Source organism: Brienomyrus brachyistius, chromosome 12, assembly GCF_023856365.1.
Source record: "Brienomyrus brachyistius isolate T26 chromosome 12, BBRACH_0.4, whole genome shotgun sequence".
NCBI lineage: Eukaryota > Metazoa > Chordata > Actinopteri > Osteoglossiformes > Mormyridae > Brienomyrus > Brienomyrus brachyistius.
This window is the reverse complement of record NC_064544.1, coordinates 4,487,999-4,513,813: the sequence shown is the minus strand read 5'-3', so window position 1 is coordinate 4,513,813 and position 25,815 is coordinate 4,487,999. Positions and strand designations below refer to the sequence as shown.

General features: G+C 48.2%; 1 protein-coding gene across 5 annotated transcripts in view; it reads right to left on the bottom strand.

Annotated features, from left to right (window-relative positions):
* Positions 1 to 25,815, bottom strand: part of LOC125705305 (LIM and calponin homology domains-containing protein 1-like) — a 65,972-nt gene that overhangs the window by 33,437 nt on the left and 6,720 nt on the right. For all 5 annotated transcript variants that reach the window (XM_048971790.1, XM_048971791.1, XM_048971793.1 and 2 more), the window contains exons 2-3: positions 6,004 to 6,074; positions 1,473 to 1,542 (exon numbers count right to left, since the gene is read on the bottom strand). In XM_048971790.1, coding sequence (XP_048827747.1) covers positions 1,473 to 1,542; positions 6,004 to 6,074 — 141 coding nt within the window. The remainder of the gene's footprint in view (positions 1 to 1,472; positions 1,543 to 6,003; positions 6,075 to 25,815) is intronic.

Here is a 25,815-nt window from a genome sequence, read left to right as displayed (position 1 = left end):
GCAGTGAGGGGGGGCGGGGGGGGGCGTGTGCAGGAAGCAGTGTTCTGAACACCGGGCGGGGTGGCCGGACATGCTGGAATGCGGAACTCGGGCTCTGGGAGACGCGTCACAGAGGGGACGGTGTGCGAACTGCTCGGGCAGCGACCCTGGGACCTCCGGGTCTGACTCAGCACAGCCAGGTGAGGAGCACCCCCCACCCTCCGCAAAAAAAGAAACACACAGAGCGGGGGCTGGCAATTCCAAGCCTCAGGTGCCAAAGGATATACTGCCTTGTGCGGGCAGTGGTGGCTTAATGGTTAGGGAAGCGCAATTGTAATTGAAAGACTGCAGGTCGAATCCCCGACCAGCGAGACACCACTGAGGTGCCCTGAGCAAGGTACCGCCCCGGTGCCCCCCGGGCGCTGAATTAGCTGCCCCCTGCTATGTCACACTGTCACATATGAGTTGGATGCAGAGGACACACTTCGTTGTGTGCTGTGTGCGTCAACAAAGACCACTGATCACTAAATTCTTTCGTTATAAATGAGCCATTAATTACCCTTGATTGGGTTGTCGGCTGACCAAAAGTAAACCCAAATATATTAGCTGAGGAATATATACATACAGTATGTATATATATATATATATTATGACTGGAAGTGTAAGTAGCATATGGATTTGTGAGTCCCTCAATGTACTAATCCTGACATACACAGGGTCCCCCAGACACCCATTCCAGCAGGAAATTAAAACAAATTTACTAGTAATTAATTTCTCAGCAAATTACGGTGACTCCTAGCCAGATCGCAAGACCACGATCGCAAGACCACGATCGCTTCAACGAAACATTTTCTCATAATTGATTTTCCGATTTGGCTCAGTGAACTTTCTGTTTGCATTTTTCTGACTTTCACAATAAAGCACTTTGTGGCAAAACCTGCTTATAACAAGATCACTGAGATATGAAACCATATAAAATACAAATATGTGACCAACTGAGTTACGTAACCTGGATGAGTTTACTGTAATAACAGTCAACACTCCACTGTCCTCTCTGATAACATCAGCGCAGCGCCGGTCCTTTGAAGAATCGATAAAGGATGGACCGAAATGACCCTGGAGACTCTGAAGGACTCCCATGAAAAGGACGCGACACCAGTGGCAGGAGGGGCAAACTGGACACTCACTCCATAAATCTGCCCCCCCAGGACCGAAATGGACTCTGCTAAACAGCAGAAAAAGAGGCATCTGTCACCGTCTGATACAACACACCGAGGGAACTCTATTTCATGGAAATCGTAAATTCACAATAATTAGTACATGAAAGGGGAAATTACTGGCCCTCTGGTGGCCAAGGGTACAAACACGCAGCAGTAAACCAATCCTCATGAGGACAGTAAAGCGTATAATACACATTATGGGAAAAACACCACAGGGTTCACAAGTAGAACAGGACAGACAGAAGAGTGGAAAGCGTGGATTGGGACACTCACCAGTCCCGCGATCGGCGTGGGAAGCCGGTTGATCTTTTTCACCAGGCCGGGCTTGATGGCGTTCAGCAGTCTGTGGGGAGAGCGGGGGTCTCAGGCTGGCAGGACCTGGCGCTGTCTGAACCACCATAACCCCGAGCGGGCACTGCCCTTCACGTGTTTATGTGTTTTTTTTTTTTTTTGCGTTTCCTTCCCACAACGTCCAGTTCCAAGGCTTAAATCAGGGGGGTTGGGAGGGGGCTGGGAGGGGGGAGGATTTCCTGAACGGAAACCTGGAGACAACTTTTTTTTCTGTGCCGGGAGAGAGGGGCACGGGCCGAACTCCTGAAAGCACAGCGTGTCTCCTGTTTCTCTCGGCGCGGTGCGGAGCTGCTGATACGCTAATGAGCGCTGCTAACGAGTGATGCTGGGGGCGGGGGTGGGGGGATATCTGTGGGAAAAAGCACTGAATTATCCCTTGGACAAAAAAAAAACACGAGGCAACTGAAACAGAAAGGCCAAGGCTCCCGAGCTTCCCGCAGAGCCCTGCTTTTATGTGAACGTTTCATATCCTGGAAACGTAATTCATGGCGTCACCATTACGCCCAGGGACAGGTCTAGCGTCTCAGGGGCTCCACTCAAACTGTCCCCCCACTACCACCCCCATGGTTTCAAATGAAACAGCTAGCGAATAGAGCCAGAAGATTGTAGCTAGCTGGCTAGCGTCTCTTAAATAAGGAAGGCATTTATTTAATAATTAGTGTAGTGACTATTTGTGGCCAGCAGAGGGCCCTTGAGGGCCCCATGCTAATGCATGGTTTGAGTGCTGTTAAACACCGCTGCTCAGTACGCTCCCATCCATTAGTAAGAGATTGAAATCAGCACTAGATTGATCCAGAGAAACACGGATGCAGAGATTTCGCCCACAACAGACAGGAATGCTCCAGTGAGAATCACATCTCAACGGCTTCCTTGGATCAGAATGAAAATCCTCTCCCAGCGAGTTGACACTGCTTGGTATCTGCTCTCCCTCAGCTCCGGACGGCTCTGGGAAATCACCACGGTTACATTCAACCCAATTAAATCGTCTCAGCTTTTCTGTCCTGACAAACGAGACTAATCGAATGAAACAAAATACAGCAGTTTGTAATTATGAGGCGTAATAAAGCAACATGCCAACTGACGACACACCGAAGAACACAAGAACCAAAAAATGGTATGTTTGACAAGGAGGTGGGCGGGACAGCCTGGTCCAATTTCACCGGGATGCCATCATCGCACACGCCTCGAAGTAGCCACGGAAACAGGGAGGAGCATGCGCATCGTCCAGGGAGGCGGGCATGACTTGCAGATACGTTTGGCACATTTCTGATTTGTGAGATCACATCCGGGTCGTGGTTCTTTACAGAAACTTCTAGATCGCTTGCATGGAAACAGACCTTGGAATGCATTTCAGGAAGCCCTTTTTATTTTTGGGAAACAGCCCATAGGGGAGTTATGAAGCACGATTACCGAAATTAACACGCCATGAGCTGTTTCAAAGATTCATGGCATTCAATCAGAGGAAGTGAGTGAATCGGGCCCAGCGGCTCGCACGGGCGCACCCGCTAAGGGCTGCAGAGGACCTCGCCCGTCCCTGAAGACGGACGGCACGTCCACCAGGACGACGACGCCTCCAGAGCAAGACCCAGCTTCGATCCTCAAGGATTCTCACGTTGCCGTTTCCGAAACGACGCGAATATGGACGTGCGCCGCGCGTCAACTGATCTTCCATAAAGGTTTGGTCAACACATGGTGAGAGGGGATGAGTGTGTGTCTGAGGCAGCGGCGTGAACAGGATGCCAACCCATCACATGGCAGCAACAACAATCCGTGCAAAAATCACATGCAACACTCACAGTGACAGCACAGAAGGTAACAGCTCCTACATGTCGCCTGTCATTTACTGCATGCACCAAAAGGCCAATATTTGAATGTCTCATTTTGTGTTTGTTATGCGTAATGTGTCATTTCAGGCAAATGCAATTAAAAGCTTAACGTGGTATTTTTGTCAAGTATGAACTCGGATCGTCACCCAAGGGCGGCGGGGACAAGCTGGGGCGGGTTGGGGTGTGTCTCCATCAGCGCGAGCGGGTATGAAAACCGCGCCGGGAACAGAATCGGCATTTGGGGTCTGGTTGGTGACTTGGCCTGTGAACGAGTCCGTGGATCTGACCGTCGTCAGGGAGGAACTTCAGGAGACTCGGGAGTGCACAGCGCTGCCTTATTTTGCCTGTATCACAAACCATTTCATCTTTATGCACTAATAATGTACAGCCCCACACTCCTGTAAAGCGCCTTGGGGCAACTGTGTTATGAAAGACACCATATAACAATAAATTAAACTGAACCGAATTCAAAGTTACCACTTTTCACCAATATCCAAAACATCACGTTTACCTTCTATAAACTACTTAAAAATACTTATTTTTGAATGAACCCACAACTAAACAGAGCTTTTAAGAAAATTATCTGAAGTTCCAGAGGAAAAGTCTGGCTTCTCCTCCTTCCCGTGAGCGACGTGAGCGAGACCGGGCCGCTCGCTGCGGCAGAGAGCGCACGTCTGCCATTCCAACTCCCTACCGTCGTTTCAGGGAGAGACAGGATCTGTCTCATACATGGGGAAGCCCAGGCTGGGCCAGAGGGAGGCCAGTTAAACGGGGCACAGAAATGGGAGCCCAGAGAGGCGGGGAAAAGGACAGGGTGACTGCTGAGATTGCTGACGAGGTGAACACACAGGAAGGAACTTCTCGCATGCTTTGTATGGCATGTGTTTTGACCAAGGCGGGAAGGTCAGTGCCTCAGAGAGTTTGGGACCCACCCTGTGCTCTGCAGGCAGAGCCTGCATGTTTTATTCGTATTTTGTCCCTCGGAGGGTTGGAGTTTGTAAATTCCCTGTAGTTGTTGACTATGAGCCCTGTGATGAACCGGCATCCCGTACAGGGTGTTCCCCTGCCTCGTGCCCAATGCATTCTGGGATAGGCTCCGGGCGACCCATGTCTCAGTACGGAGGATGTGGTTGTGGAAGACAGAGGATCATGACGGCTCAGAACATTGCGAGAAGAGACTATTTGGAAACAGTTGAAGGACAGTGACTGGTTAAGAGTCCAGCTGTCATCTGCAGAGACCGCTAAGCTGTCGTCTATAATGATCCTTTCAGCAGCAGCTTTGTGAAGCACATCTAGGGTCCTTGTGGCCTTGGTGTATGGAGAGCTTCATGCAGCGAACGAGACTCACCACGGCTCCCACGCTTAGGCTCATCATTCGATGCGGCATTTTACAAGAAACAGACGGACAAACCCCAAGACAGCCTCCGCTGCCAAATCCTTGAGAAATTAATTCTGGCAAATCAGTGGAAGGTCTAGAAAACTGGCGCTAAGTTCAGCTGCTGCATGAAGGACAACCAGTCAAACAAGCGCAGAAGGGAGTTTGATATTGGTGGGGGGCACAATTCAATACTTTGAATGTAAAGGTTTGTTTTTTACGGGGATGAATGAAGCCAACTTAGATTGGTGGGGGTACACGGCTCCCCTGCCACCCCCAGGTCTTACGACCCCACAGGCAACACTAAGGACGGAGTTTGGGCCTTTCACCTTTGACTGGTGGGGAACACCTCCTTGGTGCAGCATCCATAACGCTCACTAAGAGAGCTAAGCAGTCATCCCAATCTTTACAAGCATCCATCTTCCTTTTTTTTATATTACTAATAATTCAGCAGAGGCATTGAAAAGGAGTGAAATACATTTTCTGTCTGAGACAATCCCTGGCTTAAGGCCTTTGCTAAGGGACACGAAGGCAAAATCACTCAGCCAGCTGTGGGATTTGAACCAGCAACCATCTTATCACAGGCACAGAGTCCTAACCCAATCTGGCATGTGATTTATCGGGCGTAGAGTTGAGGATGGGTCTAGAGCCCATATCAGGAAACAGCAGACATAAGGCTGAGGACATAAGGCTGAGGAACACCCCAGACGACACACTAGTGCATTGCACTTAATAATTTAATAACTCATCACACTAGGAGGAATCCAACTCAGCACGGGGCGAATATGTGAACGATGGCTGCTGTCGCTGCTGTCTTCCCCTTTTCCCGGTTTTTGAAGTATTCTATATAAATGATTCAGGAAAGTATCACAGCACAAGCATGCAAGGCGCCTTGTGAAAGGGGCTATATAAAAATAACCAGAAACTGAACTACATACCAAGTGAGGGGCAAGATTCACAACTTAAAGGTACAAGGCAACAGCGCTACCCACTGAGCCACCAAGCCACCTTTACTGCTGCGTTTTTAGGAATACGAGAAAAAAATCGATTACTGAAGGACATCCAAAGTGAATCTGCTGTTGTGGCGAAATCTCCTTCAAACTGTCAACTTCCGAAGCGGCCTTACTGTTGACACGGGCACATTTCTCAGCCTAGAGCGACCAGACCACGTTAGCATGAGTTCTAAAGCTCCAGAAAGATGACACTGTCCCCTGGAAGGGTCTCCCCAAGCGAAACGCCGGCCCAGACTCACTCGCAGAGCAGGATGCCGTTTCCCAGGCTGCCACAGAAGTCCTTGTCTGCGAAACGCCGGCCCGTGACTGCCTGCAATGCGAAGAGAAACAAAGATCTCAGACCACGCCACCATTACCCCATGCTATTCAACCAGCTTGTTCAGAAGAACGTTCTAGATCAGTGGTTCTCAACCGGTTTATCCTCATGGCCGACATTTTCCTTGGTAATTAAGTCACGATCAAGTCATGACGTTTCATTCTGAACCAAAAATATTTCACAAAGAAATGGGGTAATTGTAAATAGGACGGTAACAGTAGCATAATGCCTTCATAAACTCTTAAAACACTAAAATATCTGGAAAAGTTCTCTCATAACCACACACTCAACCCAACAAAAACAGCCCTGTCACCTGCTTTTGAGTTGCCTCCCAGCTGTTTGGAGAATCATCGTCCTAGATGAGACCCAGTTTCTCTGAGGCGTACTGATGGAGGAATGTCAGACAGCAGAACCCAGGGAAGGTGAGCGCAAACACTCCCTCTAATCGCCCGTTTGTTGACAGCGTGATGCGTGTTGAGTTGCAGTGAAAGTGAACCTCTGCTTGATCTACGCTCATAATGTGTTTCCCTCCCGAAACCGATCATTTGCCACCAGTGACAGTTGGGTTCTCTCGTGTCTGTACACGCAGTCAATCCATCTCTCATACATTAAAGGCAATAAGACGTCGCTTTGATCTGTGTGGTTCCTTTACAACACGCTTCTCGACACTCAGTTTGTAATGCAGGCTCTTCTGTGAAACACACTGCAAAGTGACCTACTCTGGTGCTCAGGTCATCCGACCGCAGGCCTAACAAACAGACCCCCGTCTTCTGTTCTACAGTCTTGCAGTCTTATTTTCTAATAAGCCGCTTGTATCTTCTCAATAAAACATCCGCACAGGACCTACAGAGTAACATCGATGAGGCCAGTAATTGGGGTAAATCTAAGACTTGGATGCAGATGACAGGGTCTCTATTCCCCCAATCCCTGCTTTTGCAGGCTTCCTGTTTTCATTTGTCGTCTGACAAGATCTGGGGCTCTTCCAGAACATTCCCAGACACACCAGGCCCTAACCTGCACTTATAAATTCCTCCTTCATATTATATCCAGTTGTGTCATCCACACCACACTACTGTACAGAGAAATGCTTGTACAAATATCCAAATGTACAGCAGAGCAGCGGTAAAATAATCTAACTCATCAGGGGTTAATTCACAAAATAACATAAAAAAACAAAGCATGTATTTGCTGCTGCATTTGGAAGCTGCTTTGAATCCAATTTGTCCATGATTCTGAAGCCATTATTTACACAGCTGCATTCAGAAGGACACAATTAGATAAGAATGTTTACCAGTAACACCATTTCTGGAGTAACCAGCAAAACCATTAACCAACATAGACATGTAATGGCAGTTTGACATTTAACGGCAGCCTGTGGGCAGATTGGCGTGTAGTTTACCCAAGATCATCATCTGAAACATGAGCTGTTACCACCATAAATAGGGAAATGCCACTCGTGACACGGAGGAACTACTGTTTGTTGTACATTAAGCATGTGTAGGTTATGCTCATGAAAAACTACTGATATTCAGTTTGTTTCCTTGTTAGTATAGTCGTTAGGGTCTCTGCATGTTATGTGGAAAACCAGGATTCGATTCCGCATGGGGGAGTGACCATATCCCTTACAAAACTTCTCCTTGGGATTGACAAAGTTTCTCTCTTCTTTAAAGTAAAATATACTTGAATGCTGGAGTCTATATTAAACTTGCAGTTGCTTCCTGCAGAGCAGTTGTCCGCGTAGAGCATCTGTCTGTCAGTGTGCCAGTGCTGAAATGGTTGGCTTGCACCTGTAACTGCATGGCTGAGTATCACCCAGCGAAGCCGGCTGAAGGTGCGGGACTCCTGATGTGACATGACGCTGCATTCCAGGATGAAACGCAGGGAAAACCCACACACCGTTTCCAGAAGTTCACAGTTTGCCCTGCAGTGGATATGCAAGAAAAATCGGAAGCCATTCAGGTAATAAGCTTAGCTTCATATATCCACGAGGTCTGCTTGTATGACAGGCTGCTTTTGTTTCAGTCCAATGAGATGCCAGTATGTGTACCTCAGGTTTCCGAAACGCCGGGTGGGCTGATGTTCTCGTTTAACCCACATCCCGGAACGTCTGTGACTTCCATCTCACTCGCATTCTTTAAAGTTCCTGGCAGGGGTACGGCAGCGGAACAAAAACCCTGAGACATTAAGTCATCCACTCTCACTCCTTTTGGGTCCCTCTCGTTAACCTTCTCCCCGGAGTCGGGAGCCGGAATAAAGGCAGGGTCATCTCCGAACTCAAGTGGGTTCACGAGATCATCAGGCACCAACACCCGGCTGTACCTCCATCTGGCCAGAGGTGGGGGCTAGTGCAGTGACTGTTTGTGGTCAACAGGGGGTCCTCAAAACCATGTGGGGCCCCATGCAAATGTGTGTCCTCAGTGGTGGTAAACACAGATGCATGTGACACCCCCGCCTTATTCCACGCTCACAGTCCTTCAGACAGGCAGTTTTACTGCTTTTGGACTCTCCTGTCTCCCCCGCTTCTTAATACCACCATCACAATCTACTCTTCCAGCTACTGAACAGAGAAAGTGTGAAGATAGCAGTCTGGGGACTGGCCAGTGGGACAGGCATGCGGCTGCATTTTTAGGGTCAGGTCCAAAATGTAGGGGTTCCTGGCTTTCCTGTTAACCCCCGAGATTCAGGCCGCAGCTGCTGGCAGCTGTAAGCCGCCATCGATGAGGCCCCCGGTATTAGCCCTCCCAGCAGGTAGGGGGCAGTCAAGGCCACGGCGAGAGGGAGTGCAGGTTCTCTCATTATCTACTGCCCCAGAAAAGGCATGTCAGATACATTTATGATACATCTCTGGCCCGCAGATGCTCTCTCCTTCACGGCCACTTGCACAAGTGGGACAGGCCACACCCTCCCCCTCCAGGGACGGGCCACACCGCGCTGTCGGACACCTTCACCCACACCCTCCACATCTCCAGTGATGGGCAGAGAGGGCACAGCACACTCACAGTAATAATATTACACTACATGTATTTAGCAGACACTTGTATCCGGACAGTCCCTGGAGGAAATGTGGGTTGAGTGATGGTGAATTGTGAAATTACACTGGTGACACTAGGATTCGACCTAGTGACCTTCTGATCACAGACAAAGCATCCTAACCCAGAGAGCCACACAGCACCCCCCCCACACCCAAATAACAATGCAGCTGTCAGTTTTTTTGTGTTTAAAGATGCAGAAAGCTCGTCTCAGTTAGGGGATGGGGGGTTTCATCCCGCGTCTCACACTCACTCAGCGGGTTCTCGGCCCATAATCGCTGGTGCCTGGCTCAGAGCCCTAAGCACCAGTGTGAAGGAGACCCAGTGAGACTGGAATAGCTGAGCTGATCACAGATAAACATCCATACCTCAGCCCCATGACTCCCCTTGAGCAGATAATTCATGATTAATAAAGACAGATTTTGGCAGCATAATGGCTTAGTGGGTAGGGGTGAGGGTTAAATCCCCCTCTTGCTTGCTATGGGTGTGTATTACCCCAAACCAACTCTCTCAGTTGGTGGTACTGTGTAGGGGGCCGATTCCTATGAAAACAATACATTTAATTTTATATGAGACGTTGAGTACAAGGGGCACATGGGAGAGGTGTGACATAATGCCTGCATGCTTTAGCTAGCCTATAGTGAACTGAAACAGAGTTATCTTTTCTGTGTGCCATATTTATATTTTAGCCTTGATCATAATAGGTGCTCTCTAAGTGCTGGGGGGATTGACGCCCCCACTGGTAGAACAATGAACTGCAGGCCGACTTCGCCCAAGCCAGGGGGCTGCTTGAGGTTACCCAGAGTGCCAGGTGAAACTACAGTATTAATATGTTCTTGTGACTGCACAAGTATTTCGGTCCCCAATCAAGGCCGAGGCCAGGACGGTCACGTCCGCGTCTACAGTAGCTTTTTGTCTGAGGAGTTTATTTCACAAACAGTGCTTTGCGTTCTAACCAGTGACCCAATTAGGTTGAGGAATTCGTTCCTTTGCAGTTCCCATGGAGTGAACCCGTCTTTGCAGACGTACCGTTTCCTAAATTTCTAAACAAATCAGCAGGCTTTCAGAAGAGAAAAAAGCCCCCGCCGACGGAGGCTCCTTCAGATGAAAGGGGGTGCTCCTCACGTTTCATATCACACAGGGAACGGCGCAGCACCCTCACCCGCTGCCGTGAACAGGACTCCGAACAAACCAGTCTTTCTGATTGGTCTGAAATCGCTGTAACTACACATTCTTGTGGTCAAAGTGGAACAAATAAACTATCCGGCGGCCAAACAAACCATTCATCAAAGAAAAGAAGTAATTCCCAGTGACACAGAGGCTTTTCATACGCGTTCCTGTAAAGGGGTTGCTTTCACTATATCATGAGTTCCGGAGCCCGGTCACTCTGCAGGGTTTAACTACTGTGACACCTGCGACACTGTGGAAGGCGTGTGGCTCACTGGACACTGTGCTAGTAATCAGAAGGTTGCTGATTCAAATCCCTGAGTTAAAAGACCGATTTCACAGTTGGGCCCTTGAGTAAGGCCCTTAACCCACAATTGAGCCAGACCCGGGTTGACCTTGATTTCTCAAAACATACAGTGTATTAGATACAAGACAAACCAAGTAACTTGTGAAAACATCTGTCCTGATGGGCTCATTACAGAACAGTGATGCTTGACAGTTTCCCCACAGGGGTAAATATTTTCACCCATCTCCCCTTGCTCTCTGTGATACACACAGACAGGCGAGAGCAAGCTTGGGGGACGCAGCGCAGGGTCAGCCAGCATGCAGAGTCCCTGGAGCTGGGGGTTAAGGGCCTTGTTCAAGGGCCCAATGGAAGCATCAGCAGGGCGGCTTTGGGATTTGAACCAGTGACCTTCCGATCACGGGCAGAGAGTCCTAACCCACTGAGCCATACATCACCCCCCCGAAGAGCAGCCTCAGAGCTGGTGAGTGCAGGCAGCATCCTACCGGTCCGCTTTTACGGACTGGAAATCACACACTCACCACCTATAAAAGTCCAGAGGAAAGTATGAGCGGCTGACGTACAGACCACATATCTCCAGAATGGAATATCGCTCGCATGTGCGAGAGGAACGTGATTCGGGACGTGCTCCGCTGCCAGATTCCGGAAGGAAAGAAAATCTAATGAAGTCAGGCAGGGAATTCATGAGGTGCGACGTTCCATTCTGTCATGGAGGAGAGCAGGGCCACGCTCAGGCTTGTGGGGCACACGGCACACGGCACACGGACGCCTACTGCTGCTGAACATTTCCTGGATCACTCATTTCCTTAGGAGTGGAAGCACATGTTAATGACATTGCTTGGCAATGTTAAAGGAAATTATCTGAATGTAAAAAACCTGCTGAGATAAAGTAATAAATTATGTCTGCCTTTTGTGGCCATCTTACACAAAGGCCAGCCACCTTGACCCATGGTGCCCCATGTGGTGGCTCAGGGCATTGCAACTCACAATGCTCCAATTAGAAGTAAAACGGCAATCATGCAGTTTATGATGTCGCTCCTGAAGGCCCTCAGTGTCACGCCCAGCTCGTACGATCCCCGTGTGTGCCACGCCCCCCTGATCATTCTCGTGTGTGCCACGCCCCCCTGATTATCCACGTGTGCTTCCCTGATTGTACCCAGCTGTACCCTGTTGTCTGGTCTATTTCAGTCCCCGTCTTGCCTCAGTTCAGTGTCTGTCATTGATGTTAGTCGATGTTCGTGCTTCATCCCGCTCTGTCCTTAATAAATCCCCAGTTATTCCCCGTATTCTGCCTGCTCGCCTGTTCCTTGCCCGCTTGCCTGAGCGATCCCGCTTTTACCCAGCGATCGCAACCCGTGCATCCGTGACACTCAGTTATTTCAAGAATATTTCCCTGGGATCAATGAAGTTCACCTAATCCAATGTGGTAATCTTCCATTCCACTTACGGGTATTTTCTTAGCTGGAATGAAAACACAGCCTTACATAAATATACAATATTTGAAAGAATGAGAGAATGTTTCTCATGAAATGCAAGGCCACAAGTCACAGGCTTTCCGGAATACATAAAGGCACCATTGTTAAGTGCTCCGTATGAGTGACAGTAGAGCAAATCAAACTTGTATCTATCTGGTCAAGAAGAATCATTACCTGACCTCAAACACGCAGGATGTCAAGCTACTTTGTGAGTAAGTGACAAAGGAGCGATATGTCACTAGACAGACTGAGCAGCCTTTTCACATCATGCACAGTGTCACTAACGAGGCCCCGGGCACTAATCTGCACAGGAGAGGCGAAATCTCACATGACAGGCCCACAGGCTGTGTGGCTTCCTACATGTGGCTTCCCAAAGTCCTTCGATCATTTATAAGCGTCTGCATCGCACACATGCTATTAATTCTGCCGACACCACACTCTCACAGCCAGGAAATGACTCTTATGCTACAGTCTGGACTATAAACAGGCAAATTTGACATGAAATGAAACTTTATTTGCCATTAGTACAAGTTCCAGTGAAGTTTTCACACCTTGCTCTTCCACATGAGGCGCACACGCAAATGCCGTGGCGAGGGTGAGATTTTGGTTCAGAGCACAAAGGGGGCCGTTTATCTGGTGCCCCTGGAGGTTGTAGGTTCAAGGCCCCAATAAAGATTTGGCTGCTTATTTGAAAAGTGGAGTACATTCCACTGATAGGTTACATTTCATAGACAAACCACGACGTCTTCCCTTCAGGTCTCCATGTTCCGTTACTCTTTGGGGACAAAAAGTTCCTTGGTTTTCACCATGAAGACATGAGTGACTGAAGATCGTGGGCTGACAGTCTCCTGGGTATTCATAGCTAGCAGTGAGTACTCAGTACTCAGAGATGTCCTTTGTTCTTTCTTTCCCAGTGTTTGTTTAGCAGTTAATCTTATGACAATAAATATTATCAGAACCATTTGCTTTCATCCTCTACATACACCAGACTATCTAAATACTTCACATGAGCCTGGAACCAGAAGATAAAACATTCCACATGACTTTTCTCAGCCCAGTGATATTTTTTAAACTTTGATTCCATTCAAGGAACCTGTTTTCAGCATTTAAGGATGAGTCATGCACGTAACAATAATTCCATCCAGGAACATCGCTGTCGGTTTAGATCAACTATTTTCTCCCTGACGTGGAAAGAGATCCAGATGCTGAAATCCCATTCCTGGTCGATAGTCCGTAAACTGGCTCTAGTGCTGTCCAGTATTCGCCTGAAAAAAGGCGTGTGAGCCCATATCAGCAGAGGGAGAGGTTACTGTCAATAAACAGCAAGGTCAGCGAACTTCTTTCGGAGTGAAATTTTGTTCCACGTGGTTCATGACGTAGCTTCTTGTCAGACCTTCGCTGCCTAGTGGGTCACCTCAAACTCATTTGCATAATCCTGATCCCCTTATTTATGCAAGTTAATCTGAGAACACAAAAACCATAACCTCATGAAGCAAAACATCTCTGAAATAAATTCTTTCTAATCCACTCACTTGGGACAACGAGAATAGAGGGATTATGCAGAATTCTAAGTGTATCCGGAGCAGAAACATTAAGGAGAGCTCACTAGGGGCGTTCTGACTAAGCCCTCAACTCCATGTGTGATAGCCAGCAAGACAGACCCAAACCCTTCTTAGGGGAATTCCCCAACAATACGCATCATCCGAGGGTCACGGTCGATTCCCTACAAATGATGCGTGATTTGCCGTTCGCATAAGGAGGAGTGTAGGTACATTGGAACGCTTCCTTTCACATACTGTATCTCTGCTTCGAAAGACACACACTTAGAGGTGAGAGGGAAGTTTGAGCCGCATGCAAGGTGAGCTGTTTATGTTGCATCCCTGGGGCATTAATGAGGGTTAACCCTCATGAATGCCCCAGGGATGCAACATAAACAGCTGGGCCCAGATGTGACTCTGTTGAGGATGGGATCTGAACCCACAACCTCATGATCACAGGTCTAGCCTGCTGAGCCCAAACCAACCCTTGACATTGGATAGTTTCTTATTCTATTCAGACGTTTTGGAACAAAAGCACAAAATTCATCCATTTGTTTCCGGAGATAAGGCACAAGTGCCAATCAGCTCAAACTAGTACTCAGTTCACATCAGGACCTTCACTGTATTCAGGCATTACTTTGATTGGATGACTTGATGTTCCACCCCAGGATAAAGATGAAGAGCATTCAATAAAACAGGTTTAGATTGCACACACTTGCTGAGACAGAAATCCCTCCAGGGAGAGGCACCGTCCGGCACTACTTATCTTCATCGCCATGACGATTCACACTCATCTCGGCCTATCAGGTCACAGCTTAGTGCGCATTGCACAACCAATGGCATCTCCTGCCAAAAGTCTGGTAATAATACAAAAACTGTGATAGTTCACAACTCCCCAAGGCTGTCGTATAAATGCAATATCTCAGACGTGTTCCTTATTCCAACATGGCGTGTGGTGACATTCCTATAGGTATAAGTAATTAGTTTTTTTTTTTGTTTCAGCTTCCAGAAGGTTCTAATCCCATCCCACTTCTGAAATGCCTCATTGGTATGGATTCAATGCTAGGCGTGCGGATGTGGCGATTCTGTAAGCGTCGCTCGCTTTGCTGGGACAGTGGCTTTCATCTACAGGGCCTAGTCATACCTGCTCATGTACTCCCTGCCTGACCCTATATTACAGACCACCGTAGGTCTCGGATCATTAATTCTGGAGGAAGCCTATTTATGCAAATTTAGGGTGGTAAAGAAACAAAAATAATTCATTTGCAACTCAAATAATGTATCGGCTTTTTTAGAATTACTGGACATAAGAACAAGGTCACATTCAAGCTTCATAAACAGTAGAGGACAAACTTGGACTAAAGAATAACTTCTACTCTAAGGATAAATTAAATGTATTCTTTCTGATTAATTTAGTGTCAACGGGATTATAAAGGGTGGCACATGGCAAGGACACTGGCAAGAGGAGACCCTGGGGTTTGGATGAGAGCTCACAGGCAGCTCGATGTCACAGTGCGTCAAGGTGCAGACGCTGCCCAGACTGTCCTCGTCGGTCCACCGCGCACCGGCCTGCCACAGTCTGCTCCATCGTTTGGCTGCTTGGAGCAGAAATGAGGCAGCTTGCACCATCATGGTGATTCGGCCGACATCAGGAAGCTCCAAGGCCCTCCTGGTCAGGCCAGCGGGACACACGGACACTGCAAGCGAGGGACATCCCTGCCTTTTACATTCAAGAACAAATCACAGGTTTCCAAGGTATTTTTGCCCTCTATATGAGGCTCTAGGGGAGGGGGGGGGGGGGGCTGGATGTGGAGATGCGCCAGTGTGTGCAGGGTGTCAGGCTGCAGGGTGATGTGGGGGGGTCAGGGGGTTACGACTGTGCCTGTGATCAGAAGGTCACTGGTTCGAATCCCACTGTCAGCAGAGTGATGTCACTCTTGGCAGAGCAGGTGGGACACACCCCCTTCTAACAGGCCTGACTTCTGTGGGGATCTCAGGATCAAAGGCCAACGGCTCGCTAGCTCCAGGGACTCAAAGCTCAGCACCAGGCTGCCAAGCTTATGGCTGCACATTTGTCCATCTTTCACGACAGAATGATCAACGTTCAACTAATCTGAAACCGCCTATTTAGCGGTGACACTGTTTTCCAAAGAGTATGAGTGTTTACAGTAAGCAAAGAGATAAGGGTATTTTCAAACTAAAACGCAGCTACAGAAGACTGCCTGTTCACCCAAAAACCTTCCTAAAACAAATCCTCCTGTCCTTGTCCGGAGGAGGCTGCTTAGGAACTATTCTTTTGTGGAGAATGGGGTAATTTGGGGGAAGAGGTCCTTCACAATGTCTTGAGAATTTTCCGGTGGCTTCTCACATCTAAGAGGAACAGGGAAGAGGACCTCATCGTGGCATGAGGCCCAGAGTGACAACAGATGAAGTTGACAGAAGTGCAGACTGTTTTCTTTTCACACAAATGCCAAACGAACATCCATCTATCACCAACACTGAGAGAACTGGATCAAATAATGTATGTCTTTCATTCTCTCTCTCTCTCTCTCTCTCTCTCTCTCTCTCTCTCACACACACACTCTCTCTCTCTCTCTCACTCTCTTTATAAGGATATCATATGCAGCCATTTGTACGGCAGTGAACAGACTAGTTCAAGCACAGCAAATAATCAAAGCGCAATACATAACAGATTTTCCTTACAAAAACGCTGACGCATCTTTGGTGTGTTCCAAGTCGTTTCGGCGCATGGGTGTGTGCATTACTTACTGCGAGCATGTACATGGGGAGTGTGTGAACTGGATCGCATCCAGAGCCCCAGTACAAGGCCAGAGGCTTAGCGAGCGAGTCACGGTACACCGAGGTGAGGCTTCGCCGGGCGGAAACAAACGCTCTTTGTGCAAGGAGGCCTTACAGGTAACGAGAGTTCATTCTTTCTAATTCCCCATCACATCATGCTTGGCTATTGATGCCGAACCACAGAGATCGAGCATCGACCAAAAGCAGCACTGCACACTCCTGCCAATTTAGCGTGCTGCTAATGAGCTAGCAGGCTGTGTTCATATTTGGGGCCCGATCCACAGAACCGCATGGCGGGCTGTACCGAGAGAGACCCATCCCTCCAGGGTGTGGATGGCTGCCTCAGTGTCACGCCGTGCCAGGCACAGAAACTCTGAAGGAGAGGGGATGGGGGGTCAAGCACTTAGCCAGTCTGGCTGCTCGCTCAGCCAGGCCCACCCTGCCAAAAATCAAAGCTGCCATTTCCCTCGTGGAGCTCGAAACCATGCGTAAACAGCTGGTCTGTCCCAGCTAGCCTGTCCAGCTCCCGACAGACACTGCGGCCTCTCAGGCGTTCACTATAAGCAGTGGCCCAAAGCCCCCTGACCGTTCGCAACCCGACTCCCTGGCGGTTTTACGCAAAAAGGATATTGGCCTGAACACCAGGGCTAAATGACTCTTTCAAATTAATATGTCTGACTCTTGGCCAGGACACCCAGATGAAAACTATTTAAAGTAGCAAAAAGAGAATTGAGAAACTGCAGGCGAGAGCCCACCCTTTGACAGCAGGTCTATCAAAGCCGTACTTGAAACACCAAGACCAAGACACCAACTGTAGCCAGAATGCGGAGGTCATCGCTAACTTCTAGATCAAATTCTGTAGCCGAATGTTTTCTAAACATTATCTACAGCATCCCCCCACTTTAGACGCCGCATGAATTTATCCTTGTATTGAGGCACTGCAGCAGCCGACAGGAATACACACCTACTGCTGCCTGCCAGTCGATGTTTATGCACAAACACCCACGGTCACACTATCCTGCAGACATGTGGCACAATTTTTGCTAGGCCAACCCTGCTGGCCTCTGGCAAGACCTTCCCAACTCTTCCATTAATGCGTTTAAACTTCAGACGAGAAACATGCAAATGTGAGGCGTGACTAAGTTACTCTTTAAAAAATGTCTTAGTCATTAACTAACCATTTCACTTTCCAAAAAAAAAATCAAAGCGTCAAAGATCTGAAAAACAGATAGAACTTCTAAATACACCTGCCTCTAACAGCTCAGAGATCCACGTCCTCTGATTGATCCAAACCCATGGCAGCTCTTCTCTGCCTGTGACACTTAAAGCCTCCAGAGAGCCCAACACACACCAAGAGTCCATTAGACACCAACTACCCAAAGCGGATAAGAGTCCACAACACTAGAGTGTACCCTAGGCCAGACTGGAATATGAAACCGAAGACACTAGCGTGTAGAAAACACCAAAAGGTATTCATTCAAAACGCCTATACGTTCTTTTGCCAAAGATGATAATTATATCATCGTGTCAAGAAAAGTGCCAAGTGTTTCCTTGGACACCACAATGTAACCGACAGCCAGACAGGCAACTTCCCCAAATGAAGTGCTAGATCGAAGCTCCTCTGGCATCTGAACTTGTCCCAGAGTGCCACACGGCCTTCCATCACGAACACCAACACTCCAGTAGACTCACTACTCCCCGACGCCCACACCAAGGTCAGATCAGGACAGGAGGCCATGTTTCCTGCATCGGCTACACCACAGGCTACATCCATGACATGGACACCCACACGCAGACTCAACAAAAACGACCATTTCAACCACATGGACCACTTGCTGAATTCCAGGAGTATCAGGTTCTGGAGTCTGGCAACAAAGGCAAATGGTTCCTGTAAATGTTAAGGTTTCGGTTTGACCTACCCTCCAGTCCTAATAAACAGCGAAGTCCACTCTGTTTACTAAGTCTTACACCCCCGCCCCTCTCGGTTTCAATGGAGAGGTGCATCTGGTACAGAACAGGTACCAGGCACACAACGAGAGGCTGACAATGTGGTAAAGAAACCCTTTGCCACTGCCCAGTGCCGGTCCCATCAGGCAACATAGCTGCTGCCTCCTCAGAAAGCTGCCTAATTTCCCTTTGTCTTGGGGTGGGGGGAGTGCGGGGGGGCTGTCAGCTGTGAGACTTCGTGTGCGCTGCCACTGTCACGGTCGTTCTACCTCCACATCCCGTTGCTTTAAAACAGACTTCCATAAGGAGCTCCGAATCAGCCTCGCTTGAATCTCTCAAAAACGTACAAATCAGCCAATCTCCCCAGCGGGAATTCCACACGTTTCAAAGCCAGCTGCGTACACCCACCGACGGCGGTCGGCTAGCAGACTGTTAGATTCACAGCCTCACGTCTAATCTGCCTCCTCTCTTCCTCCTAGGGTCATCAGTTTCCAGAATATTGCAGCTTTGACTTCACCAAATCCCATTTGCTCTACTCTCCTTCATCTTGAAACTATTCATTGCTCTCCCAGGAAACAGATAAAACAACGGAAGAGGCGTCGACCTAAATACCGCAGGTTATTAATACAGAACTATAAATCACTGTCGCAGTAATAAAGGAGAGTCCTGCAAGATTCTGGGACACCTGCCGGAACGATCCACAAAGAAAATGCGACATGCCAAACGTTCCTTTGAGGGCAGAGAAGAAAAAAATCACGCCCTTCTATATGACACATCGACCCATCTGCGCATAAGCTGAGGAAGAGCTTCCCGTTAATTATCTGCACATTTCTTCAGTGAGATTTCATGATCTGGTTAGAGTTACCAGTGACAGCTCAGGAGTGCACAACCACAGCCATCGCTCCTCAGAACAGAAGGTCCCGGAAGCTGGTCCAGCTGCATTTCGGTGCCATCTGCTGCGTTTACTCTCTGTCAGTTGCCTTATTCTTCAACAGTTGCAAACATGCATTTTGGGGTGGCACAGAGGCTCAGTCAGTAGCAGTAATATCACAGACCTCCAGGGTTGGGAGGAAGTGTGTGGAGAGCATGTCAGTTCACAGTCAGACAAACTAGCATCTCAAAACTACTCGTAATATGTGCCCTGCAACAGACTAGAATACAGTACAGGGTGTTCCCCATACTTGTGCCATGTGCTGTCTGGGATAGTTTCCCAGCCGCGTCCCATCCACGCAAACCCCCCCTGTGACCATGTGCTGGATAAGTGCTTGGAAAACAGATGCGTGACTGAATATACATTTCAGAATCCTGATACATTTAGAAGTTTCATCACAAGAGAAACTCCACCTTAATGTATCTAAACGTCTTTACCATAGAGAACAAATGAATAACAAATGACACTCCCCCAGTACTAAAAGGTGCTTGGCCAACCTGACAATGGCAAGTGGCAGACATCCAGTTACAGGAGAGGAATTGCACATAATATACACAAACAAAAGAAAGGCCTTTGTTTTTCCGTGGATTTTAATTAACCGACTTGTTGACACCCCAAAGTCTTTATTAGACAGTAACTATTGACAGTACAAAAATTCATGTAGCGGAAATGGAAGACGTGCTAAAAATACTTCAGAGTATGTGTGGTTCATTCTTGTGTCGATGCAGTTTTTCCTCATACTTCGCATCACTGGGCTACATAATCCCATATTTTTCTATCTACTTCAAAACATGCAGTTGGTTTCATGCGAGGCCATGTCAACAAGAACAACAGCAGCATCAACACCACCACCAACAAGAACAACAGCATCAACAACACCACCACCAACAAGAACAACAGCAGCAACACCACCACCACCAACAAGAACAACAGCAGCAACAACACCACCACCAACAAGAACAGCAGCAGCAACAACACCACCACCAACAAGAACAGCAGCAGCAACAACACCACCACCAACAAGAACAGCAGCAGCAACAACACCACCACCAACAAGAACAACAGCAGCAACAACACCACCACCACCACCACCACAAACGACATGCTTTCTGGGTGAGGTTCAGTAGTAGTAATGCCTAGGGGGACAAACAGGGGAACCTTTTCATTAGTTGATGTACAGCTGAGGCAGAGCAGGGGAAACACTGGCTGAACTCTGAATGCCCCCTTATTTCAAAGGCTCCTTCCTGAAATGCAGACTGTGGAAGGCTGGTGCCTCGTTCTGGGCATAGAGGAGTTGCACTACCATTGGCCAAAAATCAGGAGATAAAAAAAAATAGTAGAACAAGCTCACAGCCCAAAGATATCAGCATCATTTCAGAGCAGAAACATGCAAACGTTTATTCATGTGTGATAGGGTCACAAGACGTTTATAGGACACTTTAAAAGAATCTTTCCCCAAAACAAAACCCTCACAGCCGTTTTCCCCTGTGGCTACTGTGGTTTGTATGACACAGTAAATTAGAAATTTTACCAACTGATACAGCTGGACATTTCACTGGAGCAATTTGGGTTAACCCCACAACCATAACCAGAATAAATAGCTGGAAGATGTGTAGGTGGACTTAAAATCGATTAAATCTCTCACTTGATGACATAACAGCAGAGTCCGTCTTGGGACTCGAAACAACAACCTTGAACGACTAACCACCATATTACTTGCTGTGGTTAAAAATAGGCTTTGGTTTCAGTATAAACAACATCCTGCCAATTACAGGGAGCAGAACATTTTACCACAAGCCATTCACTGCTGACAACCCTTCAGCATCTCAATGGGACAGTAGCCCAGTAGACCATTGTCCAGTGACATGAAAAAAGCCCCAAAACCAGAAGACAGACAGTCTTGGAACTTATCGGTCTGGGTTGTGGTTATAAGCGCCCTCTTTCCAGATCATTTACTAGCAGAATCCCTGCAAGATCAGACAGGAATTAAAGAAATGTGGTGCAATGCAGAGTTACATGTCCAATAAAGAAGCGATGCCCAAGAACACTAGCTGAAGGGAGCAGATGAGCTCTTTGCTATGAGGTGTGGCACCTTCTTGGGGGAGCAGTGGCCCTAGAATAATCCTATAAACACTTGGAAGCCACGCTGTCGCAAAAACTGTCATTCTGTACTCAATACGCTGTTAACGGCCATACAAAAAGAACCAGAAATTCACGACTCCAATGCAAACAACAGTGGTCTTATTTTCACATTCGATCCAATACACGAGATGGATAACTGGGCGAAGTTCACTGTTGGATAATCGGCTTAGAAGGTTTGAAGAAGCAGAATCTGCACTGTTTACATCGTAACCCGGAGTGGCCCGGCGCCACTGAATTAAGGAAGTTCGCTCATTATCTACACTTCCTTTATTATCGCCGGGCAACCATTGTGTCAGACAGGAGGAATGGAGCTCAGTGATCTCAGAAACTGGGAATGCTCAGGATTGCCACAGCAGGATGCCAGATAGGGTTCAGTAGGGACGGCCCTCGTTTTGCCCGTGTGAGGCCGGGGGGCTACACCCCCCGCTTTGTCCCGGTCTGAAAAGTAACCCCCTAAACGTTTGATTGTTCAGCAGAAGCACAAACCCACAATCGAAACCTACGAAATACTACAAATTTAAAAATACATTGCAATGATGCTCAAAGCAGGGGCGGCATGGTGGTGCAGTGGTTAGGGTGCGGGGGCGGCATGGTGGTGCAGTGGTTAGGGTGCGGGGGCGGCATGGTGGTGCAGTGGTTAGGGTGCGGGGGCGGCATGGTGGTGCAGTGGTTAGCACTGTTGCCTCACACCTCTGGGACCCGGGTTCGAGTCGCCGCCTGGGTCACATGTGTGTGGCGTTTGCATGTTCTCCCCATGTCATCGTGGGGTTTCCTCCGGGTACTCCGGTTTACTCATGAATGGTGTGTGAGTGTACCCTGTGATGGGCTGGCCCCCCATCCTGGGTTGTTCCCTGCTTCGTGCCCATTGCTTCTGGGATAGGCTCCGGACCCCCCGCGACCCAGTGGGATAAGTGGTTTGGAAAATGGATGAATGAATGGATGGATGGATGGATGATGCTCAAAGCATCATTAGTCCCAAAAAAGTGAGATTTTTGCAATTAAGAAATATTTTCCAGTTCACTGATATGTAGAAACTGCGCTGCACCAACCCTATGACTGTATGAACTAGATTCTGATTTCATCAGTGTAATATTTCCCAGAAAAGAAAAGCAGTCAGACTCCAACCGCAGTAAGTCATTAAGAGCCCAGATGGACGGACAGATGGATGAAAGCAGCCTGACGACATACATCTATAGCAAACAAATAAAAGGTATAATGCGGATTTCTGGAGAATGTAGGGCTGAATATTGGGCTTCTGCTTCCCAGATGTGTCCATATGGCCATAATCTCATAGCACATGAATTCGGTCAGCATTAAACACCGTGCAGGCAATACCGAAGGCCGTGCCAAGCTCACCGTGGGTCTGATAAGGCGTCCGTCCAAAGCATGCCTGGTGCTGACTGACAGACGACGGGAACTACATCTTCACAAATCACATGACACCCTCACATACTGACAGTGCTTTTTTTTTTTAGCACACGCTTTCATGTTTTCCAGTGCAACCACTGCATGGAGCAGTTAGTGTTTAGGGTCTTCACAGGTGAAATCACTTTGCTGACCCAGGGATTTGAACCTGTGACCTTCCGGTTACAGACAGAGCATCCTAACCCACTGAGCCACACCCGACAGCCTCGCTTTCAAAAACCGGCATATCCGCCACCAGCTCCCACTTCACCTGAAATCTCTACACAGCACGGTTTTGACCTCAAATCCCAAAAAAATCTGCTATATTTACTTCAAACCATGTAAATTCAATTAGAAGTTCACCTAGTGGTTACATGGAGCTCTTAGAGCTATGAGGGGGCTTGTTTTGAACCTCTTCACCTGATGTGAAACAGTCCACGTCCCAAGGGGTTATGAACATGACATGTATTATAATTCTAAACTCAGAGGTTTAGTCTGAAATCGCCAGTTCCTGGACTGAGCAGCACGCAGGCGCAAACCACCTCTTTGTCTACAGGGGACAGGCAGACCGACATCAAAGCGCGCTCCTTGACGACCGTGGAAAACAGCAGTGGCAGCAAAGCCACGGGATTATTAGGAAACTGTTTGAGAAACTCGAGTTTCTCTCTCGGGGCCAGAAATTTCAATGAAAATAAAAGTAGTTTAGACTTCAGGCTCTCAACCACGGTCATCAATAATGTAAACAGACGAGGAGCAGAATGAGAAGCCTGCGCACCAAACGACAGAGGCAGGGTTTATATGCCTGGAAGCAGACTGTACACCAAAAGGAACATGCCGGGTCAAGCAGCTTCCCCCCCCGATACTAAAGGAGCACGCCTTAAGCTACTGCGGCAAAACATCACACACACTCAGTGTACAGTTTGACTGTAATTAAATCGTTATGAGAGTCCAAACTGAAACCAGGGATCTTATATTTTGTGTACTTCAGAATACTATTTTTCTACCATCCAGTCTGCATCCATCTTCTTACCCAGGTTAGGGTAATGGGAGGGCCCTGGGCAGCACAGGGCACAGAGCTGGGGGGGGGGGGCACCCTAATAGAGAACGGCTTACATCATCATCCAATGTTTCGATTTCATCAAAGACACCACATGCACATGTGCTTACTGGTGCCGTCATAAATTAGCATCAAAGATGCTGAGCATGGAGACAAGGGGCACAGAAAACGCAAATGCTGTAATGGGGATGTTTTAGTGCGTGAGCAATAAGACACCTGGGAGTTCGTATGACGGGGGGAAAAAAATGGTACTTTTCGGCCAGTATCATGACTAAAACATGATAAACAGCCTTTCTGGGAGGAACCTTATGAAGCAGCCTGAGAACAGAACTACGCTATGAGAGCAAACATCCAAAGGAAGAAGCTCACACACTTCCTCTTCCTCTGAGGGCACAACAGACGCTTGTGCAGATCATAAAACATGACTTTGTACCAGACAGTTCAATAGGCATTTCAAGATAATACTTCCCATTCCCAGATCTGAATTCCTTTCGTGTGGTTTCTTGGGTATTATGCAAGCCAGTGCTGTTGGGCTGAGTCAGCGGAGGCAAGCAGAGGCAAGCGGGCGCTCCTGTTGATAGATGTGCTTATTTAGTTGGCGGGAAAGTAGAGGAAGCAGAAGAAAGGGGCCATTTTCAGTTGCGTTGATGATGAGCCAAAAGACGGCAAGTGGGCCGTGTAGCGTGGCATGGGCTCCATCGGAAAGCAGCCGCGAGATAAAAATGGTGCAGGCCCATGCCGGCGCCTGTCCCGCCCCCGGCCTGCCCACGCCCCACGCAAGACAGTCTCTGATGACATTTTCCCAGAGTGGTGGCCAATGTGAGAGCCTGGTGTGGGTCCGGGTCTCTGCCACCGGCCTCGGCCACAGAGGTAGCATTGTTAGCCCGCTTTCCAGCCACTGAGATTCCGGCGGACTGAGGGCGAGCCGGAGATGCCTGGATCCGTCAGGCCATCACAAAATCACCTGTTGCCTCTACTGGGAAAAGGACGAAGGAGGAAAAATGGAGGGAAGGGAGACTGAACAATGGTGAGGGGTTAAAACGGTTTCAGCTGGTGCCCTGGAGAAGTTTCCAAACTGACAATCTGCTCCAAACCGGATTAAACTCAGATTAAAACCATAAAAGTTAATGAGATGTATTGTCTAAACCAACCACTAGCAATCTTCCACTAATACCAGCGACAAAACGGCTCCCCTTGCAGACATATCATTAAATGAAGAAGGTCTACAGAAATAAGACCCATCAGTAAGGCAAAAGATCTGAAGGTTGGAATCAAACTGGTCAAACAAACTTATTACAAAGGGCACTAAGATGTTAGCCTGGGCAACCAAATAAAACAGGAAGTGAACCTGTCGGTGACCTAGAGGATGACGAATGCGGCTTCGGGACAGCCTGCGGCTACTTCACGGATGTTGGCCACAAAGGCCATCAAATCCTTTTATCTGAGATGGCCAATAGGGGAACAGAACACTGGGTTGAAGTGGTTTGAGTTCCTCAATGACCTTGCAAGTTCTGCTACAGGCAGAACAAAGCAAAAGCAGGAGGAACTCAAAGTATTAAGGTTAAACCAACAAAAGTGAGTACAGAAGGCCACTCACAGCAAATATCGCTGAGAACAGGGCATGCCGCTGTCCTCCTGCCTTGGGAGGCAACCATGCTCTGAAGAACCTAGTCACACCCAGCACTGAACAAGCAAGATCTCACCCATGTTCCTAAAAAGAGCTCCTTCAAATCACAGAAGCTGATATCACATTATTTGTGATGCCCGGCCCGTCCGCTCCTCGTGTGTGCCACGCCCCCCTGATTACCCACGTGTACCTTCCTGATCGTCTCCATCTGTGTCCGCTTACTTTGATTAGTCCTGTCCTATTTAAGTCCTGGTCTTACCTGTTCCCCTTGTCCGTCATTGTGGATTTAATGTTAGTCCCTGTCAGATGTTCCCT